This window comes from Conger conger, chromosome 11 (genome assembly GCF_963514075.1).
Source record: "Conger conger chromosome 11, fConCon1.1, whole genome shotgun sequence".
Taxonomy (NCBI): domain Eukaryota; kingdom Metazoa; phylum Chordata; class Actinopteri; order Anguilliformes; family Congridae; genus Conger; species Conger conger.
In genome coordinates this window covers 37,154,375-37,181,779 of record NC_083770.1, presented here as the reverse complement: position 1 = coordinate 37,181,779, position 27,405 = coordinate 37,154,375, and the positions used below count along the sequence as shown (strand labels likewise).

The 27,405-nt window shown below is 42.5% G+C and overlaps 2 protein-coding genes across 6 annotated transcripts in view; one reads left to right on the top strand and one right to left on the bottom strand.

The window, feature by feature from the left end:
- Nucleotides 1-1,952: 1,952 nt before the first annotated feature.
- On the bottom strand, nt 1,953-15,112 carry suds3 (SDS3 homolog, SIN3A corepressor complex component). Of its 3 annotated transcripts, none has more exons than XM_061260668.1 (13): nt 14,911-15,051; nt 12,666-12,769; nt 12,136-12,205; nt 11,607-11,665; nt 10,719-10,790; nt 9,383-9,402; nt 8,808-8,964; nt 8,289-8,384; nt 7,749-7,810; nt 7,442-7,463; nt 6,760-6,865; nt 3,060-3,144; nt 1,953-2,754 (listed from the first exon to the last, which is right to left on the bottom strand). In XM_061260668.1, the coding sequence occupies exons 2-13, from the start codon at nt 12,700-12,702 to the stop codon at nt 2,656-2,658; spliced, it is 885 nt and encodes a 294-aa protein (XP_061116652.1). In that variant the 5' UTR covers nt 12,703-12,769; nt 14,911-15,051; the 3' UTR covers nt 1,953-2,655. The 3 variants fall into 3 exon arrangements, with proteins under 3 accessions (XP_061116652.1, XP_061116651.1, XP_061116649.1); XM_061260667.1 differs by lacking the exon at nt 14,911-15,051 and adding an exon at nt 13,597-13,895; XM_061260665.1 differs by lacking the exon at nt 12,666-12,769 and having other exon boundaries at nt 14,911-15,112.
- Nucleotides 15,113-16,647: 1,535 nt separating this feature from the next.
- Nucleotides 16,648-27,405, top strand: part of taok3a (TAO kinase 3a) — a 57,184-nt gene continuing 46,426 nt past the window's right edge. Inside the window, exon 1 of one of the 3 annotated variants that reach the window (XM_061259619.1) lies at nt 16,648-16,758. The gene's annotated coding sequence lies outside the window, so the exon portion shown is untranslated. Of the gene's footprint in view, nt 16,759-16,943; nt 17,096-17,463; nt 17,659-27,405 lie in introns of those variants that run through there. The other 2 variants (XM_061259620.1, XM_061259621.1) reach the window with 2 other exon arrangements.

Below are 27,405 nucleotides of genomic sequence, written 5' to 3'. Positions count from 1 at the left end.
TATAAAAGGAGCTACAGTTCTAACATTTTGGGTTATTTCCCAAAAGTCAGTTCTGTAGAGATGCTTCAATGAGGCATCCGTTTCATTTCAAGCAGAAAAGCAAATTCTGAAAAAGTGCCAGATAGAATTCCACAGACTATTTCTGTTTAAATTTTCACCAAGGTAATTTGTTCCTGAATTACATATTGCATATTATTGTAATCACATATTTTGTATTACAATATGGTTCATAATAGTAGAGCAGACCAATCAGCTGAATGCAGAAGTTTTTTAAAAATAAAATAAAAAATAGATACAATACAATACAATAACTCAGAATGTGAATGAGAAAATGTTTAAGGACTGTGACCGCGAGATTAAAATAATGTAGGTATGGGCTTAGAAATACCAAAATATATTTTGCTGTATAAGTCAATACGATGTGGGGCATCATGAACTCAATGGCACCAATGAACCACACTGGTCATTTTGTCTGCCGCACACATAAAATGTGTGCAGATGGGTGCTCTTGATGGTGGTATTTTTGTGAAAATAACAGGCTGAGGTGCTAATTCCACCTACTTTCAACTGACCTTCTCTTTACACTTAGTAAGAACATCTCACAAAGCCAGCACAGTGCAATTCTCACATCGTGCAAGATCCCCCTCCGCCAAAACACATATGTACTTTATGCCATGACTGCATCTCCTTATGCAAATTGAGTACTTAAAGCTTGTATAACACATATCTTGTTTTTTAATGACTGTTAAAAGACATAAAAGCACACCAACTACGTGCTCACCAGCTACTACAGAATGACCTCTCCAAGTGTTCTTCTCCGGGAAAGAGCAATCTTTCGGTTTACTTTTTGTCCCCTAGATGGTGGTGATTGCCTTTAAAGCAGTCACACACTCACTGTATACTTTCTTGTTTTTTTTTTAAATGCCAAGTCAAAGGAAGGCTCTTGTGTTTGGAAGACAAGGCTGTATGCAGAGAAAAAACAAAAGCACTCCCGACACGAGAGGAGTACTTTCACTTCCGTCTACACGCGTTTTTTATTTTATTTCTGAATTTAGAGTTGTAGCAGGCACTCTAATCATTAGGCATTTGTTGTAACCATGGGAACCAGGATCTCAAGCTTTCACAGCACACTGGGGTACTTAAATACTGATGCCATCTCTGGAATGCTAGGCAACAGCCTTTCAAACTGACAAATTGGGGAGATTTCCATTTGTTTTACCCACTGAACGATGCAGAAACATGATCATTGCACCTTCCATGAGCATGGATCTTCATGAAACGACCATTTCGGTGATTTGACAGTTCTCTTTCCAGCACACTGAAGTGCTTTACTTGGCACACAGTCAATGTATGCAAGGGCTGTTCGGTGATATCGAAGAAAGCCAAGCTAGTCATTTGAAATATCAATCACTGCAATACCGCCTTTCAGCATATGTATTACTTACAGGCCAGCCATTGGGAAGTTAGTGAGCGCCCTTCAGATTTCAGTCGCATTGCAGTGTCAATGGAGCCCGTCGAGATGTCCCATTTATTATTTATTCACAATGAATAATCAACAACGATCACAATGAACATCGACAGGGAAAGGATAACATTAAAGTACTCACCCAAACATACGTCATGAGCATGGGCCAATGAAAAGGCCTGTGGAATGTATAATTGCCAGGCCGAACTTTCACCGGCATGGGTTCACATAAGCAAAGGGGGGTTCAATGCTCAATCTTCTTCACTCTAGAGCAGTCGCTAAAACTCTCGTCTTAACTTCACTTTTTACTTCTCTGTTGCATACATTTGGTTCAACTCGAAGCAATTTACACAACTGAAAACAACCAATGAAACAGGACTACAAGGACAATGGGGTGAAGAGCACATTTTTCATGGACAGAACATCGATGAAGGAAAAATTATTTGGCCTTGTAATCTTCAACATACAAAGTCGCAGAATAAAAGGCTTTGGCGGTATGCAGTTTATTTTTTATACACATACAAAAAGTAAAACCTTTAAAAAGCAAATTCAAAACGGTTATATGGTATACACTCTTTTTCCATCAATTTCAAAGACCAAAAGAAAAAGTAGGTAGGGTTAAAATACAGGGTATTGGAGGGGTGAAAAAAAAAGAAAACGATGCAAGATACAAACAGGAGACGATACAAACGTTAAAGCTTCCTAGATTTACCTCCCAACTGACAACGAAGCTCCGACAGGCTCGAATGTAACATGATTTCCATGAAAAGCAGGACGATGTGAAATGGGGAAATTGTCTGAACTCATGAATCAATGAGGAGAGTGTATTGCATACTGTGGGCATATGAAAGGTGCAGAGAAAGACAATCGACACCAGATCACCTAGTGACCAAGGAAGGAATTAAAAAACAAAAACAAAAACACACAAAAAAAAAAAAAAGTTAAAAAGGTTTCTATGGCCGTGGGTTATGCCAGGAGGAGGAAACGTCAGTCAGTCAGAAAGAAAGTTTTTTTAAATTTTGTTTTCTTTTTTAGGCCTGCGTGAAGTCTTGACCTCTGCGCGTCTCCCTGCTGACGGGGTCAGATGGTGGTTTCTCGGGACAGAAGACGTCCTCAGGCGACAAGAGTGGGGGAAGATGGTCACATGATGCTAACAGTGAAAGGGGGGGGAGGAAGGACACGTGTGACCTCTACGCGGCCGATCTGCGGCGGATCACGAACGCTCCCCGCTGTAGCTGTCCCAAGTAAATCCTCATCTTCGTGCTGTCGCTCGTCTTCCTCACCCAGATCTGGAATTAAACAAAGGGGGGTAAAGGGTGGTTTTTCCAATGCTGAAGGAACACATCCGGCACATAATGTCTCTTCCTGCGGAGTCTGGGAAATCAAAAGGCTTATCTCTATGCTGGAAGGCCTTTCACTCACGGTAATGCATTCCTCCATGTTAACGTACAGTCAATGGGTCAACTGGAGAACTAACGTGCATGTAAATTAGAGCCTGTAACAGCCCTCTCGGTGCGGTTTAAAAACGCTCCGTCTGAGATACGGCCGATGAGCAGTAGGCGGCCGGGGTCGGCGGGTTGACGGCTGAACGCACCTCGTTTGTTCCCACGGAGCTGATGACACAGCTGATCTTGGTGTTCTCCTTCGACTCCAGATAAATGGCCTGGCTCTTGTTGTACCTGCGGAGGATGACAGCGCCAATTACCTCAGCCCTCCAACCCTTCCACTGGCTCCCAGCTCTGCAAGAAATCCTTCCGGAACCTTCCGTGCCCCTTGCTAGCCCAGAGCACAGATGGTCCTTCTGAGTCAAACATTGTCTTAAAGAGAAAGAAGGACCATTTTCTACCCAATTCTGACCCATTTCACTCTTAAACCTGAGGGAGTAACCTGTTCCCATTCCAATTTCCCCCAGGTATAAAGACTTTCCTTATTAAGCAGGTCCATAGAACATACTCATAGCATTTCAGGCCTCAAGCAACACATTATTATATCAGGATCATTCAGTGGTGCAAACAGCAGCAATTTAAAAATAGTAATTATATCAAAAATGGTTTGGCCCATTGACCGAATTACCTCAAAAGTGAACATATTAAGTGTGCCCCATGATTATGATTATTTCTGCTTTTGTGAGAAACAGGCATTAACCTGAAAAAATGTAAAATTAAGAACTAAATGAACGGGCGCAGACTATTTAGGGACCACACTGGTGCCCATTAGCCTGCTGCGGTGTCAACAATTCGTTGAAAAGCTGCACTGTAAAAAGCAACCGTCTGAACAATTTTTTAATTCCTGGAATGAGACTCAAGATCTTATATCTCTCTCAAGGAGAAAATATTAGCTTGTTTTAACTTCTTATTCAAATTTTGGCAAATATTGAAATGAGTCCTCACTGGAAATATTTGTCATAATAATAATAATAATCTGTAGCGTAGTGGTTAAGGTAAATGACTGGGACACGCAAGGTCGGTGGTTCTAATCCCGGTGTAGCCACAATAAGATCCGCACAGCCGTTGGGCCCTTGAGAAAGGCCCTTAACCCTACATTGCTCCAGGGGAGGATTTTCTCCTGCTTAGTCTAATCAACTGTATGTCGCTCTGGATAAGAGCGTCTGCCAAATGCCAATAATGTAATGTAATGTAATGTAATCTTATTTAATGAAAAAAGTAAAAGTAGTGAGATTTTAAGTCTCAGAATCAGACTGAATGCGTGTTATTTCTGGGTTTTTGCAGGGTAATGCTAATTAGCAGTTGAGTAAGTGGGATGGCGCAGGGTTGTGTGAAACATTCGGAGCGGCAGTGTGAAGCGGGATGTTAGCGGGGGAGACCCCCCCCCACACTTCTGCACAGCTCACGCTGCTTTCCTCCCCTCTCTGCAACTTCAAAATGGAGCCCAACCAATTACTGAGGCACAATGAAAATGATTAATAAGTCTGTACAGCTTTTGTTTTTCCTGTTCAAAAGAATTATTCACCGTGACGGATGCTCGATTCCTCCCACCTGCTTTGGCCATCGCCAAGCAGAGGGACGTGGGGGCAAAGCTCACCCCCCCCACCTATGTGCTGCAAAGACCTGATCCAAAAAACACTCTCAGAAGCACTGCCTGACTCCCGACTAGACAAGCAGCTTCGTGTTCTTATTCAGGAGTATTATCGAGCCTCTCTCTTTTTCTCTGCTAGCCATCAATCATCCCAGGCTGCAGCTTCAGGCATTCAGACATCCCCTCAACTCACTAAATGCCAGCACAACCTCCCCACGTGTCCATCACCTGGAAACATCAGTACACTTTCATAAACGCATCCCCTTACAGCGCATATGTGGTTTTAGCCAGTCAGAGTCAACAATTCCACGTACTCCAACAAGGCATGTACATACGCACACTATGTTGAAGTTATAATATACAGCGTTCATGAGAATGTGGCGTTACAGCTAAATCTGGATGCTAAAGCTGGCCCTAAAGTGGTTTTAATATACATAGGGCCACAACAGGCCACTGAAATATTCCATATTACAGGTCTGATAAGGAAACTAAGATAACAAGCAGACTTGGGCCACTCTATAGCCATCGGACCACACAAAATGCATATGTTACTCTCAATGTGAGGGTTTTGATTTCAGTGGCAGTTGAAAAATCCGCCAAATTGACAAAGGTATCGCTGATACACCACACTGCCCCTAAAATAATTGCTGGAACGGAGATTGGCTAGATCGGTCCAATGGGAGTACTGACAACGACTGTGTTAACAGTGGCCATTTCATATCAGGTGTGAATCCCGCATGTGTTAAATGACCAAACACCAATTCTATAAGCCCGCAGGAACCTCAATTGAGTCTCACTGGCCCAGTCTTGCACGTGGTCCAAAACAGTGCAGCAATAAGAACACATTTTACGCTGAATTGATTTGGGGCAGTAAAAACCTTTCCCGCCTAAGCCGCAAGTTGCTTCATGTCACTCACTCGTGAAATCTACACTGAAAACTAACCCAATCGAGCAAAAACAAAATTACAATTTCCCCTCCATGCACAATTGTATTTATTTTTTACCTTTTAAAAGGAAAAAGTATCGCTGGAGGCATGTGGACGATGAGGAGAGCATGCAGTGCCATCTTGTGGCACAATGCTAGAACTTCAGCACAACGTGAAGGAGAAAAACACCTCATTCTTCAAAAATTGCAATTGTAAATGGTAAAATGGTCGAAAAAAATTCATAGCACCTTTATTCAAACCGCTGTACAACCGATGCTTCTCATTCACCCATTCACACCAACGACGATTGGTTGCCATGCAAGGCACCAACCAGCTCGTCAGGAGCAATTGGTGGTTAGGCGTCTTGCTCAGGGACACTTCGACACACCCAGGGAGGGATCGAACTGACTGCCAGACGACTGCTCTTACCGCCAGAGCCAATGTCGCCCGAATGTCTGCATCAGATATGAAAAAACACTGAATATTACGGTGACCGTGTTACGTACGGACAGCGTATAAATAAGCTGGGCAACCAGCATATGGACTCACCACGCAGGTGTAGCTCAATTAAGTAAATGCCAACACCCACACACACAGGGTCAGGCACAAGGCACTGGACAGGTCAGTCAGCCTCTAATTACGGTTAGAGGTCAGTGACTTTGAAGAAGAGGGAGGAATGTCGGGGCACGTTTGGCAGCTGCTCGGGTGACCAGAGAGTCTGAACGTGCTGATGTTTCATAGGCTGTAGCGCCCAAGGTGATGTCATCGGGGATCTCTGAGGAAATGACATCACCAGCGCAGGGAAACAGCGCTGTGACTAATGTCCTCACATTGACCCATTTCTTACTGCCAGGCAAAACATGCCCAGCAACTTCAAATCAGGTGACTGCGAATTTCAACCTGGGGCAAGACCAGCCAGTTTGGTTGTAGGCACACCCTTGTTAAGTGACTTTATATTGGCATTGCCATTTGCTTTTCCACCACCTATTTTAATACTATTTCATATTCAATGGCAAGGACTGCTTTAGGTAAATATTCCAACATGAAAACCTTGAGAACTCCTTCAGGTCCCGACTAATAAGAAAAAGAATGTAAAAACTAGGAACTGAGGCACCCAGGGCTCCAAGCTAACATTTTTACTAATCTATCCCAATTAGCAGATGTGCTTCTAAATTCTATTTCCAACACCAATTTCTGGGAGCACTGTCGAGACCCTCACGAGGCCACTAAAAGTAGACAAAAGTCATGGGAAATGAGCATAAAACAAAGAACCTGGCACCAAAATAACATGAGAGGTCCTATTGACTGGATCGTACGTTGCGCAATACCCACCATCTTTTATCGTAGTAGAGCTTTCCCTCCTCGATGCGCGCCTCGTACCGCTGCGCCGGCGCTTCCAGAGGAATGGCGGGAAGGTGTTCCGGAGATGAAGGAGAAACTGCGGGAGCCGGGGAAAACGCAGACGTTAGCGGCACCTTCCTGCTAACGTGGCCTTATGAAGCCCAACCGCCATGCTGAAACCAAGTAACGTTCTTCCGGAGCTAACATAGACGTGTGCTAATATCAACAGCGGCGGTACAGAAACTCACTCGCACGCATTACTCTGTTAGCGCTTTGAAGTTTAGTGCCCGCAGCCAACTCCAGCTTCCAGTGTTTGTTGCCATGCCTTCGAAGGAGGCTTTTATGCCGCTTTGAGGCGGTTTCATTGAGTTTCGCTTTCAATTTGTCTTCAATGGATGCGTGTGCTATTTCTGTGATCTGACCAGCAACAACTAAGTGGCTGTCCAATTAAATTATCCATATTCAAGGCTAAGAAGAAACTTACTCACAACTTGCCATTCTTATTCACTTCTGCTTTTTCTTCTGCTTTTAACCTTTTATACTGACCAACTGTAACAATAAATTTGACCTCTAAAATAAAGAATAAATAAGGCATACCATGTAAGCATTACAAAGCGTATTTAATTTGTAAAATGTAAAGGTCGTAAATGTGCATACAGTGAAGTGCTCATACCTGGACGTTTGGGTGACTTGAGCTGTGAAGAAAAAAATTATCATTCAGTGAAAAATAATAATGTGCTTTGCCATTGTATCCAATGACAAATGTCTGAGTAACAAATCAAAATACCCATTTGATTGTGTTTTCTTTTTACACATTTGACCGTTGTGCATTCAATCCAAATGGAGCCGGTCAGCTAAAGGTTCTCTTTAAAAGGAGCATGCAAGTATTAATTATACTAGTGATATAGTACAGTTCTGTGTACAATGTACAAGCCATGTTTCAGGTAATAATGGGCTTTTATAGAATTGAACACACCAACCTTGTTCAGTGTCCGTAGGTCTTCCATTATCTGTTCGTCTGTTAGCAAATAGTTTAATTGAGGTGCACAGAGTCAAGGCAAAAAGGCAGCATTCATGGTATTATTACAGTGTTGTGTTCTTCTCATATTAGCAGCACAAAACATTTCATTTTCATTCATCCCAAGTCCTAACCCAAGGTGATTTACAATGTACAACTGGGTCTATTACATAATCGTTTTGGATTCAAATACTGTTCTATGCTTTACTAAGCTCGTCTGGTGTATTGGAACCTATGATATACTCTCGAAAGGAGCAAGGCCTGCCTTCTGATCCTCTTGGTTGGCTCAATGCCGGCAGGCAAAATCAATCGAGCAGAGAAAAGGATTTGAATCCAAAACAATTACGTAAATGACCCAGGTCTGTTTTAAGACTTTAAGAACAAACAAGTGCATAAATGACCATTTAGAGTTCCTCCCAGTCAGATGGCTCATAACATGGCAGCCCTGGTCACTTTACAGAAGGTAAAAATGAAAAATGAAAAATGAATTTGACAAGGATATCAGGTGCCGGTTTCCGCCGTTTATCTGGGATGGGGACGGGATCGTTGGGTCTTCTCCTCAGCTTCCGCGTCATGATGGGTTTTACTTCCATGGAATCTAGGTGCAAAATCAGACATGATCTTATAGCCAAGCACAGTCCATGGATGGCGGCGTATGTGAGTGCGTAATTGAAACTGTAAACGGAGACACAAGTATCATAGTCTATATTCCATTTGCTCAATGAGCCTAGAGTGTCTTCCCAGTTGAGAACGATTAAGCACAGTCGCAACCTTGAGTGAAAAAGAGCCAAACGGCAGCCTACTAAAACAGCCATTTTCAGTGAGCCGCTCGTTAATGCCGAATAAGGCTCTTAGGAAAACTGCAGCCATCTCAGCCTCATCAAAGGAAAGCCGCGGACACACAGAACAGAAATAAATTATATCTTCTTCGCCTGCCAAGAAAAAGTAATTTCACATTTTGTTCAGATTTCTTTTCATCCTTTATTTATTTGATTTGGTATCTGATTCTCCTGGCTCCTACCCCCTGTCAGCTCCATTGTTAATTTCTCGTTCTCGATCATCTTCTTCTTCTCCTCCAGCTCGGCAATTAAGTTTTCCTTCAGCTCAACCTTCTTATCATCAAACTCCTTCACCGCCGCTTTCTTCTCTTTGATGTAGTTTCTCTCTACCTGCTCCGTCTGCAACAAAGGGAGAGGCAAAGAGAGAGAGGCAGAGAGAGAGAGAGAGTGACAGAGAGATGGAGCGGCCATTTATTTCCCCTGCACCAGAAACGCTGTCGAAGGACGAACACAGTGCGGTCGAAGGTGCCTTTGGCATTTGGCCCTGGGACTGAGGCCAGCCTGCAGCTTCGACACTACAATGAATCTTTCAGAGTCAATGTCGTCTGGAGGCATGGCCAAATATGGAACAAGCCCATTTGCAAGAGTACAGCAGTCATACGAAATTAAAAACTGGGTTAACAAAAAAAAAAAAAAGGTCAAGAACAAAAAAAGTGCAGAATCACTGCAGTACCGAGAGCAATGTCCCCTTGTCCCAAAATTCATTACCCAGAGTATGCCCTTTACATGTTAATAGTATAAGGGAATAAATTCTTACCTCAAGTTGCAGGAAAAGATCTAGGAAAACAAAGGCAAAAGAAAATCTAATTAATTAATTTTACACGAGCAGTTAATTATTGATTTAGCTGAGAACGCATTCTCCAATAATCACTTCCACAAATAATTTCTGCCAACACAATTCCAATGACTCATTCATTGAAAAGAATTTAGAAATTCCATGAAATTTGCAATCAAACCAATTATAAGATGCAGCCAGTATCAATACAGTAAAGGATATTAGATTTAGCAGGCTGCTTTCAATGAAAATTGACCCTTAAATGGGTGAGTGGGATGTCAGGCGGAGGGGTCCACATTCAGTACCCTCCAAAAAGAATTGGAATAGCAATGGCAATTCCTTTGTTTTTGCAATACACTGAATACATTTGGGCTTGTGATAAAGAGATGAACACGAGAAAAGGGTTCAGAATTTGACGATGTGTTAAACTACTTGGAACATAGCACCCAATTTCGGCATCAGACCACCCAATTTTCAGGTGAGCAAAAGTATTGGAACAGAGTATATTGAAGTAAATAATAGTAAATAACGCTTCCTATTTGGATGTATTTCTCCATAAGAATATTTGATAAACTTCTGAATTCATCCTGCTGAGTTACATCATCAATAAAGATCAGTGAGCCCACTCCAGAAGCAGCCATGTAAGCCCACGCCATGACACTTCCTCCATCCTGCTTCAAAGATGAGCTTGTATGTTTTGGATCATGAGCAGATCCCTTCTTTCACCACAGTTTGACCTTTCCATCACCTTAATGGTTAACATTGGTCTCATCAGTCCATAAAACCTTGTTCCAGAACTTTTGTTGCTCATCTCTGTATTTCTTGGCAAATTGTAATCTCGCCTTCCGATTCTTACTACTGATGAGAGGGTTGATCTTGTGGTATAGCCTTGACATTGCAGGTCTCTAAGTCCTCTTCAAACGGTTTATTGAGATATCTTCACCTCCGCCATGTTGTACAAGCTATCCCCAAGCTATGTTTTTAGTGTACAGCAAAAAGGAATTGACCTTGCTGTTCCAATACTTTTGCAGGGGACTGCAAATATAAGGTTGAATGATTGTATCATAAACATTAACCTCCCATGTGGTGGGAAGAAGTGGTAGGCTTAAAAAATGCAAATAAAACAAAATTCATTGGCTAACTAATTGGTTACATGAATTGGCTAATGCAGTTGTTAACTAACTACTGAAACATTAATCCGTACAGCTTTGTTTATGTATTTGTAGATCATTCAGTCATGTTAATTACATTAGGTAATGCCAATACATGTACCCTTATTGTAAAGTGAGACCAACAAAAATGTCAGATGATGAAGTACCTGCATTGCGCAGTCTCTCTCTGTACTGCTGGTCCAGTTTCTTCATTCTCTTCTGATACTCCTGCAGTGTACCTGAGAGGACACAGCTCCAATGAGATCATAGACTGTAGAAGAAACATGGTCCAAGTGCCTGTTATGTCACCCACTGACTATCCACAATAACTTTGGCACATGGTGAGACATTAGATGAAGAAAAAAAAACCACTGATTGTGACATTTTCTTGTGGGAAAAAATGACTGACTGTATTTTGACTGCAATTGTACCATTGACTTTACATTGAAAACGGATCTGAATGACCTATTCTGGAGCCAACCACAATGGCACTAGAACCATACCGGGGGGGCCATGATGTGACTGCATCCACTTACCTGCATGCCCCCCCCCGCAACACAGTCCATGACCACAAGAGCATCACTGTACAATGCTGTACAGTACCAGTGAGCTAATATCGTGCGGTAAGGTTACAAGTCCTGTTTTAAGGTGCTTATTTAACAAGGCTAATCTCCAGGTCCCCCAGGTTTGTGAACAATGGTCCACAGTGGCACTTAGTGAGCGTAATTGCAAAGCAAGCACTTTAGCCAATTAACAGAGGGTACCATTTGGACTTATTAAACCAAAAAAAGAGAGCAAATTATTTTGTCTCTGGAGAACTATGAGGTTATTATCACTAGTACACACAGTCGATATTAGCTGGTTTGGAAATTATATCAGTTGAAATAGCCCTTGTGACATGAGAATTGGGAGCACCTATACGGTCCTACGAAGAGTTCATTTTAAACACATTAAAGTTGGCAGGATCCAGTGTGTTCAATTTTTTTGTTTTTTCTTTGTAAATATATTAATCACTCTGAAGAGCGCAAACTTTAAAAGTAAAAACATTTCCCCACCACCTTCTTGGAGTTGCAGCAATTGTCGTTTGAGTGATGCCAATTTATCTTGGTACATCCTATAACACAAAAAAGAACAATCAAAAGAAGGCTGATTAATGTTTAAATTGAATTACAAAAACATCAATAAACATTCACATATTGACACCAGCTGAAAAACCTGAAGTGAATACCATACCTCAACGTTGGATGTACAATAAGGTCTTTGCCAGTAAGGTGCAAACATATTGTATCTGACCAACACTGGTCTCTTTGCATTTTTAAGGGCCAAATAAGGAATGACGACTAGGGGGGGGGTCTATTTCTGAGGCAAAATTAGGCATTGCAGTTTTACATTGGAAAATAAGTAAATAAACGTTGAATTATGTACAGGCCAGGAGAGGGCGCTGCAGCAAGCTTTTCACAGGTGGCCTATTTTAAGCAGTGTACAAGCCTGTTTCTGCCACCTTCTCTAGAACATCACACATACAGAAGCACTCAATAACAGGTCAATGCAACACAGTACTGGAAGGTTGCCTTAGTAACTCACTGTTCTTTGATTTCAACGTAATCATCCTCATCGTGTTTTGCCAGATCGGTCTCACTGGCATCTTCAGTGTCTGCCGGGGGGTATTAGACAAAGTACCGTGAGCTTCCACATTCGGGACAGTCATAATCAAATCGGCATGCAAAATGTACCAAATACATCAACAGCTAAAATCTCTCATTTCAAATGTGCATGATCAATTATTAATGACACTCTACATCAAAATGACTTATATTCAGAGCTTCAGAAAAACGTACGATATTTCTGGAAAGGTAAAACTTCAGATCAGCTCAGAGGCGTCATATTGACGTGTGTGCGTGTAAGTAAATGGAGAATACAGATACTGTAAATGCACTTGCAACGTAAATTCGTCTGTAACATTAAAGTAAAACAACAATTACTATAAATGCATCCGATATGCGAGCAGAACATACGGCAGCCGGCGAATACAAAGCTAATCCATGCGTTTCTCTCTCACATAAAGCGAGTCGACATTATTAATCCAAAATGCACAATACATATACACAAGTTACCTTCATTGGTAATATGCATGTGTGTGTTACCAGCCATTCAGCTGCGTTCGTCTCACAGCACACAGTCAGTGGGCATTCTGTACATCAAGGTGACGTCTAAGAGACTGCAGAAATATGGTTTCTTGAAAGCGTCCTTACACAGCAGCCAGCTAGCCAGTTTGTTACACGAGACTTAGATAGGTGCCAAGAGTCCTTAATAGTTATTATAATTTAGAAGTAAACATGATAAACAAGAGATGTCGCAGAGCGTAAAGTTGCATGCACATCCGCTTGTCGTGGAACATCGGGACTAGCTAGCTAGCGGTCCAACTGCAACAAAATATCAATGAGAAATGCAGTAACATAAGCTTACTCTCAGCCTCGCGATATATGTGATGGCTAGCTCGTCTCACGATGCGGGCTGCTACTGTTCGCCCACAGATTATTAAGCAGTATTATAACAAGATAAACATGTCCAGATATGAACATACCCAGATCATATGGCAAACATGCAACGTAACTTACACTACAGTCATTTCAACTTCTAAACGAGATGGTCTTCTAGCGATCCATCTCTATTTTCCCTAGCACGGCTCGCTAGCATACAAAGCTAAAGGTTTTAGTTTATCAACATTTGATAAGGCCCGTCGTTAACAGGCACTGAAAAGTAAAACAAATTAATAACGCGTAATGATCCAGGACCATTGCAACAAAATGATCTGCCTTGATTGTACCTTAAGTTAATGTTTAACGTTACCGGTAGAGTTTTCAGAGCTGCAAAAGGAAAGAGAATTGGCTCAGTAGACAGCTGGTTGTCTGGCCACCTTGCTAGCTAGTAAGCTAGGGCAGTTCTGAAGTGTAAGTTACAGAGATCAAATCTAAAACTTGAAAAAACATCGTATTCATCAGTTAATTATTGCATGATCAGATAGCCGGTTAGCGGGCTGTCTACCTGGAACCTTTCCCAAATCCTGCTATGAACATCCACAAATCTCCAAGAAGCGAAATAAAAAATAAGATGACCGTCCAATTTCAACCACTTTAGCCAGAGCTAGCTAGCTGTATGTTACCATGGCTTCAAACTAAGAATTTCTAAGGACGTGAGCGAATTCAACGCTAGAACAAGTAAGCTTTCTTGCGTCTCCGTACTGCCTCAGAAACTGTGCTTGTGTCTTAAATGACAGTGCGTGCGTCCAATAAGCAAAAGGCGGGTGTATCGTAAAACCAATTATATTGGTGTACTCCCTCTTGTCACCTGTCAATCGTACGTAGGAGGGGCAGAGGTAAGAAATACAATTATTCGGAAGTTAGGCGTCCGATTATCGTTAGCACAACTAATGCTAGCTAATGTTCCTCAACTGTCAAAGTATTAGCGAGCAAACGTTAGCGCCATTTACCAAGAAAAAATAAAAGCCATCTTATTATTAGCTATATGCTTACATTATCATTCATTTTCACAGTCTTGCTTTATTGTGAGTGAATTCAAATTAAGTTCCGCATGCACTCTTAACGTTGTTTGTTGGCTAGCCAGCTAGCCGCCTAGCCACCATTTCCGGGTAAAACGTGTTGCGTCAATACGCCACCGTTACAGCGAAAGCTAGCCTAATTAACCAACACATTAGCTATATATATTTTTTTTATTAATAACGTTATAGAATTGGCCCATTGTCGTGTGCATGACACATCTAGCTTGTAAGCACGCTTGCTCTCGATAACTGGTATGCGTTCTCGATATAACATGGCTAGACTATTGTTAAATAACCACATCGCTGAAGAGAAACCTGGCAAAGTAATAACAAATCACATAGCTAGCTTTCTAGCTAACGTTAGCCAGGCAGCTATATACCAAGATATTCAAGTTAACTGCGGCTAGCAGCATGTTTATTGCTAGACATAGCTAGCTAGTTGCAAGCGTCATCTCTCTTCCGTTTTTATTCGGAACCAGACGTGTTAGCAACAGCACGCTGCCACTGACATGGGCTAGTAATTAACTTAACTAGCTACCTAGCTAGGCTAGTTAGTTATAGTTAACAGCGTGACTACCAACACTAGCTAGCATTACCGTTACATATACATTTTAGCTAACGTTAGCATGCCTACTCAGCTACTTTTTGAATACTTAAAGAGTCTGAATTGCAAGCTAAATGAACGAAAATTAGCATGTTTTTTTAAAGCTAGTCTATAAGCTAGCCAACGTTAGCACAAAATAAGTTAGCAGCTAGCTTTAGACTAACGTTACAGTTTATAAAGGCTCTTGGCTAGCTACCTTCTTCCGAGTCTCTCCCCCTGAAGCTCCGGTCGTCGTCATCATCCACACTATCAAGTTCTTCTTCGTCGTTATAATAATCCACCACCGGTGACAGTAAAGTTGAAGCCATTTCTTAATTAAATAATGTAAACATTCGCCAATACCGTATTGATTCCGAATTACATTCAGCTCCAAACACAACAACAGCACCCGGGACAGTTAAGACCCATAGATATGGAGAAGGCTTATAATAAGCCTGACCAAAACCAAATCAGTTTCATTAATATATGCTATTGCTTTATGTTATATATATATAACAATATTGCTTGTTTTGTAGTAAAACGCATTTTGTTCCGCGACAGTAGTTAAAACTTTATAAAATTTTATAACATGGCCTAATCTAAACTGGCACATTGAAGGGATCCTTATTTCGCTTGAGGGCAAGTAAAGAATAACTCAACGTTGGAAAACATTTTCGCACTTTCTTTTCAACCACATTATATAGTTCATGGAACATAAATACTATTTCAACGCTCTTTTTGTATATGCCTTTGACTTGCATTACTAAGCAGTAGTCACTTGTAAATAGTACTTGTACCAATACGGCGCCAACACGTGGACTTCTGGGAAATGAAGTTAACGTTTGAATTACAATTGGTGGCATGTGAAATAGGCTACTGAATATTTTATTTCGTTCTTCAAAATATGTAATCTTAAATACACGAAGGATTAATCAACTGCGTGTCTGTTTTTTGTTTATCTGTCTGCCGTCAAGCATGGATTTCATAGCTTGCCAGATAGCCTCTAAGTGAAAACGTTTGAGATCTAAAAACAACATGCCGCGCAAGCATGCTGTAATTCTTGAAGCCATATTGTATTCCGACAGTAGATGGCAGTGCCTCTTTAGAATTGCGTTTGTGCTTGATTCATCTTTGAATAGGAGCATAGATCATGTTTATCCCCGTAATTAAAGGACACATGAGTTTCGTGTGTAATTGAAACGTGACAATTTCACTTAACACATTCCACTGTGTAGCAGTTAAATTGTACTCTTAAAATAACTTAAATATGTATGTAAATCTTTTCATGTTAACTTTTTGCCATTGAATCCTTTTTACATAAAACTATGCATATAGGACTAAATTAAATTGGTGCTTTTTAACCGTAAAGCTTGTCATACTAATTTTGAGGAAATTGACAAAATTGCCAGCAGAAATAGCCTATCTGCTACAGTCTATTATTGAATAGTCATTGCCTGTGAATTCCATCAGTTCAAGTAACTATACATGTTGTTTGAATGCCTGTCATAGGCTACTGTTTATTTATTTATTTTGATTATTATTATTATTTTTTGGGGGGGGGGGGGGGGGGGGAGAATGTGGACAAATTAAACAAAAAGGGTTGTACAAATAGAAGTTAAAAATATATTTTCAAGGTTTTACGAATGTCCATTTTCAACTGCTCTTCTTTTTTCAGTCCATGTCCCAATTCTATTTTAAATCGCCTACCCGGCTTCTTGGTACATTTGCACTTAGTAATAAAATGTCATATGCTACTGTAGGTTTAACGAATGGTAATGGAATGAGTAGGCTATAGTGGCTAATTGAAATGCGTATGAAGTTTTATCTACGAAAGTTATATTTCCCATTTATAAAATGCACACACTAAATTCTAAAAATTGACCAGAAAGAAAACGTCGATAACCGATATTTCACCCACTCAAGAGAACTTATTCAGTTGAGTCTGTGCTCGATTAGTATATCCTGTACATAGAACCGCACCTCTTGAGAGTAAACCGAAAATAGAGAAAAATGTCCAATCTATATGTGTCATGTTGTGTGACAGCTTAGATTGACAACACAAAACGTGAGTATTGTGATCTGTGTGGTGTGATACTGATATGAAGCTTTAAAAAACTTGACGAAATGTTTAAACTATTTTAGCTTGCTCTAAAGCTAGTTTGCTAGCTATCTTGTCAGTTTTCTGTCTAGTTTGCGAGCAAATGAACTTATTTCCGTCTCGGTTGGTAGCTAGCTGCTAGGTAGGTAGTGACAGTCACGTCGTTGTGGGCCTGTGCAAGTGGAAAACGAGTCTTCATTCAGGAAGTCAGACTGCATGGTTTTGCGAGACAAATCGAAAGTCTGATTGCTCACATGCGGATTTATTTTTAAATACTTTTATAAGAAGGAACCAAAGATCCACGGTCAGTATGTAATTTTGTGCAAAATATTTTCAAAACAGATCAGCCTATCTAGTTTTATTTAAGTGATTATGAACGCACTGACGCGGGTTAACTTTTTCCGCCGATTTGAACGCGGAGAAGAAAATACAGGAACGACAACACCTGCATGGGGTTTAGAAACGAATTATACTTAGCTATGCTCCTTTTCAAAGTCGGTGCAGTTAGCCAACTTAGCCATCTATGAAACAATTAACCAACTTCATTGCGTGATAGCTTGCTGCCATATATCGTGAAATTTCAAAACCGTCGCCTGTCAGTGGAAATTTGCTAGCTATCTATCTACAGAGCTGAGCAACGAACGAAGCAACCAAAGTTAGCCAGACTTGACCGTATTTGTCTATCAGTTTCACAGTTGCGTAGTAAGCCAGCCAGCTATTGCCACTCAACTGCTAGCTAATTGTAGCTGACAATTCAGACGATTTCAGACAGTAGACATAATTTGTGTGTTTAGCTATCGATGAGAGGAAATTCTCTAAGAGGGACAGAGCGGACGTTGTGTTTATTAAGGCACTTGATCCCACGGGGTAAGTAGCGGCTGAACTGGCGAGCTGTGGCTAGCTACTTAATTTATTATTACTATCCTTTATTATTTAGGGATTGTCAGATTGTTAGCTGCAGTTATTTTGAAAATTATTTTGGTGAAGGAAAGCATGACTACCCTGACATAAGCTAGCAATCGAGTTACATTTGGGGGAGTCGAACGTATAGGTCGCTAGCTAGCCAGCTTATCTCATTTTCCTGTAGCTATATAACCTTATATAGATATTTTTGAAATTATATGTGTAATTTTAACTTGAAGGGCACGATAAAGCTTTATGTACGAGCGGCGCCACCGATGATCGTATTCAATTGAGACTAGTTGGAGAAACATTTTACTCTTGTTTTCATGTTAAGCTAGCTTGCTGTAATTTATATTGACATTTTAAAATAAACTGTAGTGTGTGGTCAAGCTTAATCTTGTGTTGTATAATAGAGTAAACCGCTATATAAATAGCTAAGAACGATAGCAAAAGAACTGTGTCAAATGGGTTCTCTTGTTAACAAGATAAAACCGATGTATAAATAATGTTTTAAACGGTAAGGTGCATGGATGCGTTTTGCACGTCTGGAAAGCGCGCCTGTTGAGAGGTAGGAGACGCTGGCTGGCCAATGTTACATTGTTTCAAATGATTTCAACAGCACACGCGTTGGTGTAGCTCTTCTGTAACTTGCAGCCATTCGCGTCTCCTGTGAATGTGACTTATGGATCTTTTTTAGATTTACAAACAAATTATCATATTAAGAACATACACACTCGGCCAGGCTATTGTGAATTAAATAAAGGCTTTCAAAGTATATCGTACAGCTTCTCACTTGATTTTGTCACAGAGCTAGCCCGATGCAAGTCCAACCTGTCATGACTTTAGACATCATCCGATAACACTGCATGTGGTCTTATTTTCTCAACGCGGTGAGCGTTCGTTTGATTGAGATCGAGCTAATCGTCTGGTATGGCTCCTAATGGTCTGTTCGCCGTCTCTTTCCTTTAGCCTACCTCGGAGATATAAGCCATTGTTGACAAACATGCGTGTCTGAACAAATCGCACGCCGAATACCAGACACTGCTACATTGTCTTTAGGTGTCGACTATTGAATGAGTTGTCCAGTATCGTCGCTTCCAAGTCACAGCCCGATCATAGCTTATGTGGAATTGCAAACGCTTTACACCGAACGTACACGTTTGAAAGCATTACATCATTGCACTAATTCTATTCAGTAATGTCTCCTGGCGCGGGGGGGTTAATTCCCCGAAGAGTTTCGTATTCATAACTGAATAACTTGATGGAATGTACTACGCGATACCTTACTTCTCCGCCGAAGAGCTGGGGCAGTTTATTTGAAATGTATCTTTATTGTTGTTTCAAGGTTTGACTTTTATGGAGGTGTTTCATGCGTGATAGGCTACTCATTGAACATGTTATCAGCTAGGCCGTTGAGCTCTCCTGGAAACTCTTGGTTGCATCGCCTCTTGAGGCGACGTGAACAGGAAGTTAAAAGGGAACCTACTGTACTTGAGAGCAATATTGCCTGGCTGGCTGATAATGCTGGTATCTGGGACATTCCAATGTTTATTGTATCAAGATTAATGAATTATTCAGGAAAGAAAAGAAGCTAAAACAACACTTGAATTGGAGTGTGGAAAATATAGGCCTTGCACCCTTGAGATCCAAGTTGACAGTCCTCCGCCCCCACTCTGCACAGCAGTAATCTGGTCTGTAGGACACACAGTACACACTTGACGGTATACAAACAGACAATGGACTGTACACATACAGACAGGCCTGCTCTATATTTTTTGGGGAAAGGGAGTATGTATTCTTCTCACATCTGTGATGTGATTTAGCAAGGTGCATTTGGGCTAAACCCATTTCCCATAAACATGATGAGATTCGGGCCTTTTAAGGAGCTGAGTTAATTGCGGTAAGTGCACCTTCTCATTAATCACAACAGGTGTATCTGGCTGAGCAGCTTAAATTTACTGTGCCTGTGAGGGCAGGCCTTTGCATTGCTTCAGATCCCCTGGCTGCTTGTTCACAATCAATGCTTGCTCTGTCCTCTGCACATTCTCACATGGCCGGACCTTTCCTCCATTTTGAGGAATTTGGATAAAAGCTAAATGGCTTTGCTCCCACCAGCATAGGGTTTTTTTTATGGCCATCGACCCCATATTGTCAAATGGGAGATTTACAGGCACGTCCGTTGTGCCATGCGGTATTGATGCTGAGCACTATATGTGCTTGCCTCGGTTTATCTGTATTGCCTATTAGCAAGGGATAGACTTGGATAACTTAGAGGGATAACGGTCTACTTCAGATCCACATCAACTGAAAGCATTTTAAGCTGCAGCTCCGTGACCTTGTACATGTAAATGGGGTGAGATGTTGTGGGGTCAGGAGTGTTTATGGCTCGGCACGCTCGTCTGTGGAACCGCTGCCGTGTCGGATCGTGTGTCTGTCTGGACGGCCTTGTAGAGCGGGTGAGTGGGCGACTCGCCTGGAGACCAGTGGCGGGAGGGTTGTTGCCGAGGGCAAGATCACAGCTAGCCTTTCGGTGTCACATCTGTGATTGGCTAGACGGCTTAAGCCACAGATTCAATAGACTAGACTGGGCTCAGTATCTTCAGCATCGACAGTTCAGGCTGTCATACATTGCAGTTATTTACTGTACAAAGAAGGGGACAATCCCCCGGAACAATCTGGCATTAAGGGCCTTGCTCAAGGGCCCAACAGCTGCACTGATCTTATTGTGGCTGCACACCACCAACCTTCAGGGTCCCAGTCATGAACCTTAGCCACTGGGCTAGAGGCACTGTGAAGTAGCACTGGTAAGACCTGTTACCAACTACCCAGCTAACACAAAACATTCTCTCAATGTTGCTGCCATGTAGTAGCAATGTTATTACATTGACAAAACATTCCAGTAACATTGCGGAAACGTTTTGTTTTGGCTGGGTACAGAGCCTTCAGATAGGAAGGAATGTAGAGCTGTGTTTCTGGGGTCTCTACAGAATCTGTGAAATAGCCAGTGTTGAGGAGGAGCCCAACATCAGAGCGGAGGTTTAAACCCTGGCAACTGCCTTAATCACTATACAGTAACTCTTCTGTAAAAGGCTTTGTATAATCTCAGGGAGAAGGGACTCATAGCTGTGGGAACGTTTTTTTTCCTACCCGTCAAGTGAACAGAAATTTTTTGTTTTGAGCAGAAGTAGAGGTGATTTGCTGTGGATTTCTCGCCCTAATGTTGAATGGTTCTCTCCATCAAAGAATGCATACAAAACCAAATCTTTTTAATGATCCAAAGGTTGTTTTTTGCCTGTTCCTACAGTTGCGCTTGGACCCGAACACAAGTCTGTAGCAGCTGTATAATGCTGCAACGATTACTGTATTTCAAGAGCGGGGGTTTCGCCTTAGTTCATGTTTTATGGCATGAAGGGAAAAGGGATATTGTTGTTGATAAGCCAGGGCCTTGCTGGTTTCTTATCATAGGTACTGTAGACATCGCTTTCCACCTGCCATACCAATGTTTGCTGACATGAGATTAGCATCTGCAGTGTGGTTCATATTGTTCCTATTAATATTCCTATTAATATTATTCGACAGTCTTAGTGTAATTCCTAAAGGTCCCAAATTAATAACGCTGTCTGTGGCCTGAAAAGACCCGACCGGTTGTTATTGGCATGGAGTGAGCTTTGAGGACAGCCCTGCTGTGGGCCAGCGTAGTGGGTAAATACCGCCATGGTCATGCTCCAGAGCGACGTTGTGCAGCTCCACCCCAGGAAATGCCATCTTAATCACAATATCAGAGTGCCATGGCGAGCAATCCTTTTTTCAGATAGTTTTTTTTTTTTTTGGTCCGTCTTGTAGTTCAGCACTCAATTTGTTCAGTGGTGAGGGTAAGAGGGGGCATTCCTTCAGAGATTGATCACTTTCTGACCTCACCCTTTTAGATTTGAACAATTTTGTAAACACGTTTTAACCTTTATGAGAGAGTGTTGGAATGTGGTTTGATTGCTCCTTCAGTTGACGGAGGCCCTCGAAGTTGACCCAAATTGGACCCTTCACCCTACATAAAGACACGGATATCCTCTTCAAAAATAAACATAACCCCATGGTTCTCTTATTACCAGAAAGCTTTCAAACAAGGCTAGTCAGAATTTCAATAGTTTTGGTACATGAAATGGTACATGAAAACTTCAGGAGATGTAAACAAGCGTCAACCCTGTAACATATTGAGAGATGAAAAATAAATAAATAAATAATAATAATAATAATTTTTTTTTGGGAGGGGGGGGGGTCATTAAGGTTTAAGGACACCTAATTTGCATATGTATCAATTTTGTACCAAACGTATTGAAATTGAAGAATTTCTTCTCATTGGCCTCCACTGGCTTTCTATTGCCGCACGCATCCGTTTCAAGGCCCTAGTGTTGGCATTTCAGACTGCTAAGGGGACTGCCCCACCTTACATACAATCCCTGATCACTCCCTACTCCCCAGCTAGACCACTCCGGTCTGCCAGCTCTGGTCGCCTTACGGTTCCCTCTCTACGTGCACCTGGCGGTCGAGCTGCACGTTCACGCCTGTTTTCCGTTCTGGTTCCTCAGTGGTGGAATGACCTGCCTACCACTGTCAGAACAGCAGAATCCCTCCCCCTATTTCGACGCAGACTCAAAACCCACCTTTTCAAACTCTACCTTAGTCCTCCCTCCTGATTTCCCCTGCCCCTCCTTTCTGATATCCCTATCCTTGTCTAACCTCCCCCCCCCCCCAAAAAAAAAAAAAAAAATGCACTTCTGATGACAACTATGTTTAGAACAGCATTTCCTGTGTATTTTGCTAGTCTCTGGATGTGATGTTCTGACTTATGGTAGAACCTATGCACTTGTAAATCGCTTTGGATTAAAAGCGTCTGCCAAATGACTAAAATGTAAAATGTAAATGTAAATGAAGAAGGCATCTGTGTCTTTTGGTAGAGTGAGGGGTCCAATACAGGCAACCTTTTTGGCTGGTCATTCTGGTTGTAACTCACACTCATATAGGTTAACTCAGAAGAAAAAATACATTCAAATCTAAAAGCGTGAGGTTAAAAAGTGATTTATTTCTGACTGACCAGTTACCAGTGTGTGGTAATTGAGTTTGAAGCTTCTTCCTGACCCAGTGATCACGACCGGTTTTAGCCGATAGCGCTGTTGTCGACATGTTTCCTTCTAGCACAGTGACTCGATTTGCATAGCTTACCGGTTTTGATCAGTACATCCAAGAGAGTTACCCCTGATGAAAGCAAGGAAAAATGCCCAAAAAATGTTCACTCACTCACTTACATGTGAGTAAAGCCCAACTCAAAATATATATTATGAAGTAGAGAATTAAAATGCCGGCTAACAGGCACAGCAGTTCCACTGTATGTGGTGTAGCAGAAAAAGACATGCAATATTAAACCTCTCCTGTCAGGCTTAATGTTGTGTGGTGATCTGGTTTGGAAGGGTGCGTATAAGAAGGCTGTCTCAAACAACCGAGGGAACTGCGCTTGACTTTGTCCCCAAGCGTGTGTGTTCCTGCATGCAGGCTTTAACAGTGATTCCTGAAGACACAGGGAGGCCTGCGTTGCAGTGGGAGATTGGCGGCGTTATGCGGTTAAAATAACCTGCTGCTGATGTGGAGGTTACCGGATTACCGCCTGTCAACTTCCGTCGCAGGATCCGACAGCCTCCCTGCTGCCTCTTAACCTCGTCAGAATCAAACCGCGCCTCGTTGTTTAAGTGTTTAGCTCCTGTGATTTCTTCTCTGCTTCTTAGTCAATCAGCAGGAGTGTGTGAGAAACGGGTGTGATGTTTAGAGAGAATTTGGTTTCCCTGCTTTTTGTCATTGACGCCAAGGCCTGTTTTCCCCCGCAGTCCAGAACCGGTGTGTGACGTGTGTGTGTGTGTGTGTGTGTGTGTGTGTGTGTGTGTGTGTGTGTGTGTGTGTGTGTGTGTGTGTGTGTGTGTGTGTGTGTGTGTGTGTGTGTGTGTGTGTGTGTGTGTGTGTGTGTGTGTGTGTGTGTGTGTGTGTGTGTGTGTGTGTGTGTGTGTGTGATACGCTCTCCGTGGACTTGACTTGTCAGCCCAGCTGCTGAAATTTGGATGTGAGGCGTGTCAGGACGTCAGCCTGCTGTGAACGCTGGGAATGTGTGTGAGTCGAGTGTGTGGGAGGCGCTCTCATTGCATTCAATGACATTACATTACATTGCATTAGTGCCATTCAGCCTGCACTCTCACCCAGGGTGACTTACACACAATGTCGTACGCCATTCAGCTCATTAAGAGCAGTCGTCTGGCAGGTGCAGGGTTGTCTGTTCGACCTGGGTGTATCGAAGTGTCTGAGCAAGGCACCTAACCCCCAATTGCTCCCGACAAGCTGATTGGTGCCTTGCATGGCTGCATGCCGCTGTTAGTGTGTGAACCTGTGTGAATGGGTGAATTAGAGGCATTCATTGTAAGGTACTTTGGATGAATGCCATCCTTTTACCATTTACTTTTGCACCCTATCCTATATACAACTTGGCAATTTATTAGGTATTTATCAGACTTACTTCTGCTGCTATAGCCTTACAGGTTTGACAAGTTGTGTGTTCAGAGATGCTCTTCTGCATACCACTGTTGCACTGTAATGCGTGGTTATTTGCGTTACTGTCACCTTCAACCAGTCTGGCCCTTCTTCTCTGATCTCTTTCATTAACAACCTGTTTTTGTACCATTCTCTGCAAACTCTAGAGTCTGTTGTGTGTGAAAATCACAGGAGATTAGCAGTTTCTGAGATCCTCAAACCACCCTGTTTGGCACCAACAATCATTCCACAGTCAAAGTCACTTACATTCTTTCACTTTCCCCATTCTTACATTTGGTCTGAACAACAGCTGAAGCTCTTCACCATGTCTGGATGCTTTTATGCATTTAGTTGCTGCCACATGATTGGCTAATATTTGCATTAACAAGCTGGTGTACAGGCCTACCTAATAAATTGCTCAATGAGTGTATTCTGATGCATTTCAGGTTGGGGTACCTTGCTCAAGGGTACAGCAGCAGTGTTCTAGCTGGGAATCGAACCTGTAAGCAAGGGGTCATCAAATTACTGTCGTCAAATGCCGAGAACTGCTGGTTTTCCACCCGTCCTTTACCTGGGAGTCAGGTGTGAAGGCAGTCTGCCCAGTCAATAATGCTGATTGTTCAGTTAATTACCTGGCAGAAAAGAAAACCAGGGCCGGATTTAGGTTCAGGGCCAGATTGCCCAATTGCCGAACCATTTTCTTAACCCAGACCCTGCTGTCCCGAGCCCTCTGGGAGAATCTCATATGTATGAGCCAGCCACAGCCCTTTATGTCACCGTGGAAACCGTGGAAACCATTTCACCATGGTCTGCTTGTAGCAATAAACTTGGTTGGAGCTGTTTTACTAGGCCTCAGCTTTAGCATATCAGCTAGAATTTCTCAGAATTGTGGGGGAACCTTCATTGTAAAATGGAAAAAAAAAAACAGCTTCCAGTTCTTCCAAAGGGTGGTTTCTGGGAGTTGGCTGGTTGGCGTTATTGAACCGAGTCAGATTTGTTTTCATGTAAAATAAGTGCCACTATTCATTGGCTGCATCTGTGCTATGCTTATTTTATTTTCAAAAAGCTTAACATGTTCCCCTCAACTGAAATGAATTCATTCACACCTCTAAGAACTACACACACCAGCCCCGGTGAACCAGCCCTGCTTACTTGTATCCTTTGGCTTGTATGGTTTAGAATTTGAAATCTGACTTTATAGCATCTTACTGGGTCTTTTAAGGCATACTTTCCTTCGGTATGTAGCCGACACCTTTCCCAGGTCTTTTTGTACACATTGTTTTCTTCAGAAGCATAGGAAAGAGGCGGTTTCTCTATCGGAGACCTTGTGCTGAATTTGCTCTTTCACCGACCCGCGGTTCTCCTCGAGAGCGGCCTTCGGTTCTGAGAGACGCATTCTTTTGCGGGGTTGACCTCGGGGTGGGTGTGGATCGCAATGCGAGGAGCCTAATTACAGCCCTTCGTTCAGTCCGCTTCGGGTTTTTTCTTTCCTCCTGGCGAAACGGCAGCTGTGATTGTAGGATTCTTTCGGATTTTGTGGCTCTCAGCTGTTTCCGTTTGGGGTGCACTTGCCCGGTGTCCTCCATGGGACCCCTCCGCTGCCGGGGTCGGCCCGTGATTGGAGAGGGAGTCTGGGCCAATCACATCACTGTGCTTACACTGTTGCATCCTGGGAAGGGAGGTTGAAGTGAGCGGTGGCACCTGCCTGGCTGTGTGCTCTCAGGTGAACTGCCTGCGATGGGCAGGGAGGGTGAACAGGAGGCCTGACAGGATTTGACACGGGAGCGGAGAGCGAGCCGTGAGCTGAAGCCCGTTTTCCCCTTCTCCCACGGTCGGCGGAAAGGCCTCTGTGTTTTTGTGGTCTTTTCGCGGACCGCGCCTTGCGAAACGCGATTACGGGCCGCACACGCCTCCCCTGCTTTCTCCCAGCGCACGGCTTTCGTATTAACGCTTTTGGACTGCTCAGGGGAAGGCTGACTGGATGGTAGTGGAAATCTTCTGCCTTCATTCGCTGGCCTAATTCCTCCGGGGTGGAACCAAGAACCAAGAAGCTCTGGTAATGTGCATCTCCAGATTCCTTGATTGTTTTGAAGCTCAATCTTTTTTTATTTTTTTTTTATTATTTTTTTTTCTCTCTTCTCTTCCCCACCCTAGGAAAAAAATGACACTGGGCTCTTGATAATTCTGTGACTAGACCCCCTCCTGCTAAATTCAGGGGGGGATTAGCCCCTGAAGAATCTGGAATTACCATTCAGGGAATGCGTAATAGACAGCTGAACTGAATAAAAGAAAAGCTCTGGTTTTCGGTCTTGTCTATGAGTATGAACATGCAGAAAACTCCCTTCTGCAAACAGCACGCCCCCCAGTCCTCATATTTTATGCATAAACGGCATCAAGGCCAACAAATAAATGGAGATGTCACCCCCCCTGTGCAACATCTGGGTTACAATGGCACAGTCTCGGTGACTGATGGGCTTGGCTGTCTTCCCCATCAGTACTTTTGCTCCGTAGCTTACATCCAGTGCACCATGGTGTGCATGTGTGTGTGTGTGTGTGTGTGTGTGTGCGTGTGCGTGTGAGAGAGAGTGTCAAAGAGAGTGAACTTCCTTTTTACGCTTCTATCAAAAGCACGATGAAAAGTGTGAAGTTTTGTTTTTTCGTGATGGCACCGCCAAACCAGATTTACCACTCAGCTTGAAGCATGTCACTTTTTCCTGTTGAAAATGTCTTCCCTTTATTATCTAACATGGTTTATTCTGTCGAAAGAGGCCACCAATGTTTAACAGTACACTGGGGGGGAGGGATTTAAACAAAAGGCACCAATTCCATAATCCTTTTTTTATTCAAAGTCCGTAACATGCTTAGTGCCTCCGAAATTTGGAGAGCTCGGGTTGAGCAGAACAACGACCCACTTACACTGTGGCTGGATAAAAATGGTGTCATGCCCCTGTTCGACAGATGCACTGCTCTGTCTGCAGCGAGCGCTCTGCATTTCAACACCACAGTAATTCCTCAAAGTGCAATTGTCTGTAAAACAGACAAAGAAGTGTGAAAAGAAATAAAGACCCGGTCGCTTGGCCCAGGCGGCCGCACTCATCTCATTTAGAGAGAGTTTTATGGGCGGGCTCTTTGACCCCGATAGGTTAT

Bases quoted from the DNA above. Each gene is read 5' to 3' on its own strand.
- suds3 (XM_061260665.1), bottom strand. From the start codon at position 15,022: ATGGCTTCAACTTTACTGTCACCGGTGGTGGATTATTATAACGACGAA. The intron at 7,464-7,748 runs GTTGGTGTGTTC...TTTTCTTCACAG, and splicing joins ACCTACGGACACTGAACAAG to CTCAAGTCACCCAAACGTCC. The intron at 2,755-3,059 runs GTGCGTTCAGCC...GTTTAATTCCAG, and splicing joins GCTCCGTGGGAACAAACGAG to ATCTGGGTGAGGAAGACGAG.